The sequence below is a fragment of the Triticum urartu genome, chromosome 2, assembly GCF_003073215.2.
Source record: "Triticum urartu cultivar G1812 chromosome 2, Tu2.1, whole genome shotgun sequence".
In the NCBI taxonomy this organism is placed as follows: Eukaryota; Viridiplantae; Streptophyta; class Magnoliopsida; order Poales; family Poaceae; genus Triticum; species Triticum urartu.
Genome location: NC_053023.1, coordinates 55,251,632 through 55,261,081, shown reverse-complemented (window position 1 = coordinate 55,261,081; position 9,450 = coordinate 55,251,632). Strand labels below are relative to the sequence as shown.

Below are 9,450 nucleotides of genomic sequence, written 5' to 3'. Positions count from 1 at the left end.
ATCGGATGAACCACGATGTCGAGGATTCAAGCAACCCCGTATACAATTCCCTTCGTCAATCGGTATGTTACTTGCCCGAGATTCGATCGTTGGTATCCCAATACCTCGTTCAATCTTGTTACCGGCAAGTCACTTTACTCGTACCGTAATGCATGATCCCGTGACCAGACACTTGGTCACTTTGAGCTCATAATGATGATGCATTACCGAGTGGGCCCAGTGATACCTCTCCGTCATACGGAGTGACAAATCCCAGTCTTGATCCGTGTCAACCCAACAGACACTTTCGGAGATACCCGTAGTATACCTTTATAGTCACCCAGTTACGTTGTGACGTTTGGTACACCCAAAGCACTCCTACGGTATCCGGGAGTTACACGATCTCATGGTCTAAGGAAAAGATACTTGACATTGGAAAACTCTAGCAAACGAACTATACGATCTTGTGCTATGTTTAGGATTGGGTCTTGTCCATCACATCATTCTCCTAATGATGTGATCTCGTTATCAATGACATCCAATGTCCATAGTCAGGAAACCATGACTATCTATTGATCAACGAGCTAGTCAACTAGAGGCTTACTAGGGACATGTTGGTGTCTAAGTATTCACACATGTATTACGATTTCTGGATAACACAATTATAGCATGAATAAAAGACAATTATCATGAACAAGGAAATATAATAATAATCCTTTTATTATTGCCTCTAGGGCATATTTCCAACACTCTCGACAAACACACACACACCCTTAGTTGCAAGTCGGTGGTCTACAAGTGGGGCCCTCGACAAAACACACACCCCCCTACTTGCGTGTCGATGGTCGGCTTGCAATTGGGGACCCTCGACAAACAAAAACAAACACACCCTAGTTGTGAGTCGATGGTCGGCTTGCAATCGGGGCCCCCGGAAAAACACACACACCCCTAGTTGCGAGTCACTGGTCGACATGCAACTGGGGACCCTCAACAAAACACACAGTGCTAATTGATAGTTTTGTGATAGGATAAATTGTAACGAGAAACAAGTAACAAAAGTAAATAAAGTGCAGCAAGATGCCCAATCCTTGGTCGGCTTGCAAGGACAAGCCAGAACAAACTCTTACACACCCCTAGTTGCGAGTCGATGGTCGGTATGCAACTGGGGATCACGATAAACACACATACACACACACACCCCTAGTTGCGAGTTGATTGTCTAGATGTAACTGGGGACCCTCGACAAACACACACACTCCTAGTTGTGAGTCGATGATCGACATGCAACTAGGGACTCTCGACAAACACAGACACACCCTTAGTTGCGAGTCGATGATCGGCTTGCAACCGGGCCCCTGGAAAAACACACATGCCCCTAGTTGCGAGTTGCTGGTCGTCTTACAACCGGGGAGCCTCAACAAATAAAAACACACTCCCCCTAGTCACGAGTCGATGCTCGGCTTGCAACTGGGGACTCTCGACACACACACACACACGCACACGCACACGCACCTTAGTTGTGAGTCAATGATCGACATGCAACTGGGGACTCTCGACAAACACACACACTCCTAGTGGCGAGTCGATGGTCGGCTTGCAACTGGGAACCCTTGACAAACACACACCCCTAGTTGTGACTTGATGGTCGGCTTGCAACTGGGTGCCCCGACAAACACACACACCCCTAGTTGCGAGTCGATGGTCGGCATGCAACTGGGGATCGGACCCTCGACAAAACACGCGCAAACCTTAGTTGCGAGTCGTTGGTTGACATGCAATTGAGGGCACCGACACTAGTTGCGAGTCGATGGTCAACATGCAACTAGGGGCACCGACAAACACACTCACCTCCTAGTTGTGAGTCGATGGTCAGCTTGCAACTGGGGGCCCTGAGAAAACACACCCCCCTATTTGCGAGTCGATGGTCGGTTTGGACTGGGGACCCCGACAAACACACACAAACGAACTAGGGGGCGTACAAAAACAAACTAGGAGGTGTGTTCAGAGGTACTTAAGACCACCTCCATTGTACACTTCTCATCCTGCTCGGAAGGAGTGGACATCTAAAACTCTTATAGACTAAAAAAACTTATAAAATAAGTTGAATCTGGAGTAGACTATACTGAAAGTTCAGGTTGCTATGATATAACTGAAATAGAGTTCATTTCAAAAAAGGTTCAGCACCAGATGAGTTTATCCACCTAGTTACCATTTGTTTCACTTACCTTATCACATAAATTTTCTCTAGTGCTCATAGATCAGAAAATACTCTTGTTAGATTTTGAAATCACATATCTTCAAACAAGAAAAGATTTTAAGAGAAAATATGAAAAAATATGAAAAACAAAAGCTATACATTCGGGCCTACTACTACTATACTTTCAATTTCTGGAGTTGTGCCATATGCCACAACTTTTAAGAAATCAAAAAGACCTCGCTTAGTCTGAGAAGTTTGAAGTATTCAGAAGAAGACTACACATGCTCCCTACAAACAGACACACACAAAAATTCAGACATTCCCGTCTGAAAAAAGAAGGATTGCAATGTATGCCACTGAAAATGTTTATCCACTCGCATTATGCCTCTTAAATTTCAGACAAAAATGGCAGGCAACTCTGTCTGTTGTCTATATGTAGTATGTGCTACAAACTCAAGATTACAAAATGGGGTGCTAGCTGCTACATTCAGATTACAAAACTGGGGTGCTCGCTGCTACATTCAGATTCACACACACACACATAAACTGGAAGTCCCTAGATGTACAGACTCAAGTTACAAAACTTGGGGTGCTCGCTGCTACAATCAGATTCACACAGAAAAACAAATCTACAGCCATGGGCATGAACATAACCGGGTTGGATTGCTAGTTACTATTCATCAGCTGCATATATAGACATGTATTCAGACATTCCACACTTAAAATCATTTCATTTTCTCTCTAAAAAATGTGTGATGCAAACGAATCTAATATATCACGAAAAAACAGCAAGCACCTCATGTATGCCACTCATATAAACACTCCCCCCCCAGGTTCTTGATGTTCATCCCTCAAAACAAACAAACACCCCTAGATGGCATGGGAAAACAGGAAAAAAAGGCGAGGAAAAGAAAGAGGGGATGAACACTCACTCCGCTGGATTCCCCTGCCATCTCTGTCGCCACAAGCCCACCAGATCAGGTCGTCTCTCCCTTGGATTCGAGTCAGAAGGAATACAGTGGTGGCAGAACAAGGGATGAGGAGGGGAAAAGAGGTGAGGAGAGTGAGGACGGGACTCCAGATCAGGTTAGACTGTTCAGATTCTAAAGCAAGCCCAATAAACAAACAAAAATCAAAGGCCGGCCCAAATCTCCTCGTGCACGAATAATAAAGCAGAGACAGATCGGACGGTACAAACACTTAGATGTGACATCCTTAAATATCATCTAGATGTGAATTAGTCATTCTGAAACAGAAAAGAAAACAGCACTAGGTTGGGCTTTCGGCTAGGGTGTGTACGCCTTGACACTTTCAAGTGCGAATAATCAGGAGCATGATTGGCTGGGCTTCAGCCTTTCGGCTAACTTAGGGCATGTACAATGGTTGATAGGACAGTCTTATTTTAAATCTTGCATGTAATTTAGAGATGACAAAAAAATATATTTACAATGGGTTATATCTTAGCCTTATCTTCAATAACTAGTTATTCCTTAAAATATGGTGAGACAAATTGTGCTAAGAGATCATCTCTTGTCTTATCTTAAATAAGAAAAGACAAGCCTTTTCTTATGAGTTCTCTCTCCTCCACCTCACCATTTATCCTACATAGCACTCCTAAAATAGCACCATTGTACATGCCCTTATATTTTAGTCTCCTTGGGCTAGCTCGTAACAAGTAGGTCCGAGAGGGTTCCGTGTATATGGTTAATTTGGTTTTCAACTAATAAATAATAAAAACAGAATAAACTCTTAATCCCGGTTAATTTAGTTTGGTTCAGTTCGGTATTCTGTTTTCGGCGCAAAAGTGCCCACCCCGGGACCGACCCATATATAAGTAAGCTAATTAGTTTTTGTTTGTTTTTCAGATCATTTATTTTAAACATTTTATCTGGTATTATTTCCGGCCAGTTTTCTATTATGATTTCTAATTCTAAAAATACTCTATGAAACTTAAATTGTTGCAAAATTGAAAAAAAATGTTCATGAATTGAAAAATTCTAGCGAGTCCGCAAACTAAAAAATTATTAATGAAATCAATAATGTTCACAAAATTTAGAAATATTACCGAATTTTAAAAGGTTCACAAATTAGGAAAATAATAAATTGAGAAAATGTTTACAAATGAGTTCCAACAGTGTCCCTAATTTCAACAATATTTGCTGATTGAAATAGTGTTCACAAATTAAAAAACAATTCATGAATTGAAAAAAGTTTGCAAACTCAAAAAAACTTGACAAAATTTAAAAATTGTTCGTGCATCAAGAAAAATCTTTTCAAATTTTAAAAATATATGTGAATTCAAAACATATACATGAATTTTAGAAATTTTCCCAATTACAAACATATTCATGATTTTTTTAAATCGTGAATTGGAAAATTCCATGAATAAAAATAATTTATGAATTTTTCATTTTCTATGAATCTTAAGAAATGCTTGTGAATTCAATTTTTTTCTGAATTTTCAATATATACTCAATTTAAAAAATGCTCGTGTATTTTCAAAATGTTCAAATATTCATAAAATTTTAAAATGAATACATAAAAATTAATAACATAATAGACCAAAAGGAATCCGAAGAAAATCATAGAAAGAAACAACGAAGGAAACCTGTTCCGATGGAAAACACACAAGAGAAATGTCAAATGGGTCAGTTCATGTAGCAGCAGTACCCTTGGAGGGTGTGTGTTTGTGTGGTATTCCGGCGTTACTATGCGGGGAATGGTAGGATTGGTCGTGGTGTATTTGTCAAAATAACTAATTACGTGTTACCCCTTGCAAAGGTCATTCCCACCTTCGCTGTTGCTGACAATAGTGCACTTCTTGTACGCCACTTGTTGCAATCTTAGAGTTTTCCCTTTTTTCATATATTTTGTTTACCGAAACATTTTATCGCTAAAACCATGCATTTAAATCACAAACCATTTTGACCGTTGGATTTTTGTATTGAGATATTTGAAACTAGATATCATATTAATAGGTTCGAACGAACTTTTTTTCGCAAAATTTGGGAATAGAATAACCTAGAAAAGGCAAAAAAATCCAAAAAGGTAAAAAGACAAAAACAGAAAATAATCAAAAACCAAGAACCTGAAAGCACAACTATACTTTTCTATTTTTTAGAAGCACAACTCTGCTTTTCCCTTTTTAGGAAGCACATTTGAGTTTCCCGCGAAAGCATAGCCTGTGCTCTTCTCGCAAATAAGCAATGTTTTTTGAAAAATAAAAAGAACCTGCCAAAACTTAGAAAAAATCAAGTAAAAATCGAAAAGCCAAAAAAAGCGTGCAGGAAAGTAAAAGAACTAAAATCCCAAGGGTGTCCTCCACGGGGAAGGGGACTGCATGGAAGTTATCGACATCATGCAAAACTGCGGGAATTCTCTTGGCCCGGCAGCGGCAATCTACGAAGAATGCTCTTTTCTAGCTCGTAATTTTATATCTATAGTTTTTTCTCATTGTCCTAGGGAGGCCAATATGGTGGCAGATTTGTTAGCTAGGAACTCAGAGGTCTCTCGAACTATTGTTTGGAAATCGGAGCCTCCGGGGTTTCTGGTTGATGTTTTGACAAACGATGTATCATGTTTACACATGAAATATAAACTGCCATGTTGGCTTTTATCCAAAAAAAAAGTGACCTCCACGGAGTCATTCAAAAGGCACCCCTTATTATTATTATTTTGTAAAAGGCACCCCTTAATTAGTTGCTCCCCAAAGCACCTCCTCACATTGAATGCTCAATTGCTATATGGGCCTTAGGTACCTTCAAAGATCCAACCTAAGCCCAACCTCTCTATCCCCGTAATTCCAATCTCGCGGAGACCCAACGAGCCAGCCCAGTCACTTGCCCCATGAGAATGGCAGCCCACAAGGCCTATATATAGCGCGCGACCCCTCTCTCGCTTGCCCTTCTTCTAACCCTAGCCGCCTGCGCGCCGCCACACGAACCCCCCACCCAACCCGAGCGAGCACCGGCCGAGGAGGAAGAGAAGGTGAGATGGCTCGCGGCGCGGCGGCGGCGGCGGCGGCCGCCAAGGGAAAGAAGAAGGGGTCCGTCTCCTTCGTGATCGACTGCACCAAGCCCGTGGAGGACAAGATCATGGAGATCGCGTCGCTGGAGAAGTTCCTCCAGGAGCGCATCAAGGTCGCCGGCGGCAAGGCCGGCAACCTCGGCGACTCCGTCACCGTCACCCGCGACAAGAGCAAGGTCACCGTCACCTCCGACGGCGCCTTCTCCAAGAGGTATACCCTGCGCGCCCTTCCACGCCCCATCGTCCCTTTGCCTGTGCGTGGTAGATCTGAGAACTAAGCATGAGCTTGGATTGGTTCATTTTGCGGTGACGTAGTTGCGATTGGCCTTTGTGTCTATTGTTTCGATTGTTGCTGTATATTGTTCTGCACCCTATGAGATACATGGCCGAGTTGTCTGTAGCTGCAGGAAGAACTATCTGTATCATGACAGAGCGTTCTGGCTTTCACCTTTGTACAGAGCGTTCTTGCTTTTCCTAAAAGCAAATGTCTCTTAGCTCAATTAGCTGAATATTTTGATTGTCGATAGTATACAAAACTTGAATGCAACAGTATATATCGTGACCCTTGTAAGTGTATTGTTTGCACTTTATTTTGTTTGTGCAGCTTGGGTATTTGTGGATAACACCATTGGAACCTTAAACGTGATAACTTGATTTGTCTGAATGTTGTAACTTATCATTGCCTTGGCGTTGGAACTTATTTTTACCTTGCCTAAACACTGAACATTCAGGCCAGTTATACTATTCATTATCCAACATTTGCAAGAAAGATAGATGATCGGCTATTTTGTTCTGGCTGTACAACAATTTACATGCTATTAGCATCGGTTGTTCCCATTTAGCCTAATTGCATCATTCTTCGGTCTTCTCAGGTACCTCAAGTACTTGACCAAGAAGTACTTGAAGAAGCACAATGTGCGGGACTGGCTCCGTGTGATCGCAGCCAACAAGGAGCGCAACGTGTACGAGCTCCGGTACTTCAACATCGCTGAGAACGAGGGCGAGGAGGAGGATTAGAGTGCATTGTTATATTGTAGTGCTTGTTGAGTTTTTGATACTTGATCTGAGTACCTCCTAGTTATCCACCTATCTTATGTTGTGCCCTGTTGAACATGGATGGTTTAATTCGAAGAATCCTTATATTTTGTCTGCTGTGTATCCATATGTCTGAACCTATAGACGATTTTTATGGAGATTTGTTCCTGTTTCCACCGAACTGCGGTGCGAAGCAGTGGTGCTTTTCACTCCTAAAGTTTTCTTCAATCTGATTTCGAACCTACTCCACTAGTATGGATTTATGTGTACAGTTGCCACTTGCTTATTTTTGCTATACCTCTAATTTCTCTGTCACTGGTCCGGCCTTCTGAAATCCTACAATCTGGATGCCAGTAATGTTGGACTCCAAACACCTCGACTCAGAGCAGGCATGACCGGCTGGCTGCCCTTGACTCCGCCTGCCCTGGCTCGGCCGACCACACCCAAAAACCCTGCCCCTGCGACCCTTCTCCCACTGTTTGAGCCGCCGTCCAGCGATGGCTTTGCTCCTTTGCTATGTGGAACATGAGCTTGTTGAATTTTGATACTCGATCTGAGTACCTCCAGTTATCACCTATCTTATGTTGGGCTTGATTGAGTATTGATGGTTCAATTTGAAGAATCCTTATATTTTGCAGCCTCAACTATGGATCCAAAGGCAAGTACTGAACTGCTGTGTGAAATGATGCTGCTTTTCACTAGTTTTCTCCTGTCTGATTTTGAGACCTTTCCGTGATGGTCTGCGGTTGCCAGTGCTGGCCTCTGAATTCTCTCCCATTCTCAAGATCCTGATAGCATGTTTCGATAACGCTTACCCTCCAGGAATTTGAGTATGATGTCTGCTGCTGTCAAATTGACGTACCAAATTCACACCAAATTCACAGTATTGATACGGAACTACGGAAGATATCATTAGGCTATGCTTTTATCCAAACAGCATGAATATATGTGCATTGGTCCCAATTTCCAACATCTCATTGTTCATCATGCGCGACAACATTAACAGGAGATTAATATCCTGTACAAACAACATGAAAGCCGCGAATTGGTCCTAATTTTCTCTCTGAGAGAAGCAGAAGCAATTTCCTTTGCTGGCATCATGGCAGGAGTTGCGGACGAAAGGCTACTGACTCAGCAGCATCCACCACCCCGTTCTTCTCCCCCAAATTCCAAGACCTAGTTTCGGATCGCCCTCTTAATCGTAATGTTTAGCCTATCCATGTCTCGTCGAAATTGTGGTAGGTAACCGGTCCTTGCATAAGCCAGCAAACAATTCTTTAGAACAACCCTCTTGTGAGCCAAGAATATTGTAGTTCAGGTAAATATCTGATTGCACTTGGCAACCTCCATGGATGGAGCCAAAGAATCAATAAAGTGGATGGAGTTAAATATATTTTTTAACCATTTTATATGGAAATTTCATGGGTATGCATAGAATTTTCTCAAACCTGGTGGTGGGGATGGGAACCCCCTAGCTCCGTCACTGGGAAGCTTGTTATATTTCCTCGTTGGACACACCCATTTTCAGCGAGATCGGAACAACTCTTTCGACGAGACGTAAACAGAAAACTGATTGGGAGATTTTTGGTTTAGTCACATGGACGTGTCACTTAGTAATGAAAGGCCACCAACCGTGCATGTGAGGGAGGTGTGTCAAGCTTTGAAACCGCGTATGTAGTTTTCATCATACGTGAACCTCCCAACAAAGGTGGCCCAGGGTGTTGATGACAAAGTTGTGCACCAGGGTTATTTTTCTCCAGCTCTGCCCCTACCACATGTTGTGAGAGTATCATAGCAAGTATCATGCATGTAAACTAGGCAATTTTGACGATGTGGCATAAAACTAAACGAAGAAAGAAATTGTTGAGAATCATATCATGATCTCGTATCACGATCGTTGCAATATGTGGCGGTGGACGTTGAATCTTGCTAGTGCTATTGCGCGGAGCATGTGAATTAGTAGTGTAAATATAGCCTAAGCTACTGCCTCCGTCCCCATTCAAGGAAACCATTTGAATACCAGGCATGTGATGCACTTAGCCAGATTGTTGAACCGTGTTTTGAACAGACCTTTGACGCGAACATACAGACAACATAGAATTCTTAGCTAGGGGTTGTAATGTACATGAGAATTTGTACGATGTAACGTAGAACATACACACAATGATGGAGCTAGGGGGACTAATGCCCCACTCCCACCTCCAAGATCGAGA

General features: G+C 42.3%; 1 protein-coding gene across 1 annotated transcript; it reads left to right on the top strand.

The window, feature by feature from the left end:
• The first annotated feature begins 6,077 nt into the window (after positions 1-6,077).
• On the top strand, positions 6,078-7,347 carry LOC125535686 (60S ribosomal protein L22-2-like). The gene is made up of 2 exons (XM_048698751.1): positions 6,078-6,413; positions 7,075-7,347. The coding sequence occupies exons 1-2, from the start codon at positions 6,169-6,171 to the stop codon at positions 7,217-7,219; spliced, it is 390 nt and encodes a 129-aa protein (XP_048554708.1). The 5' UTR covers positions 6,078-6,168; the 3' UTR covers positions 7,220-7,347.
• Positions 7,348-9,450: the final 2,103 nt, after the last annotated feature.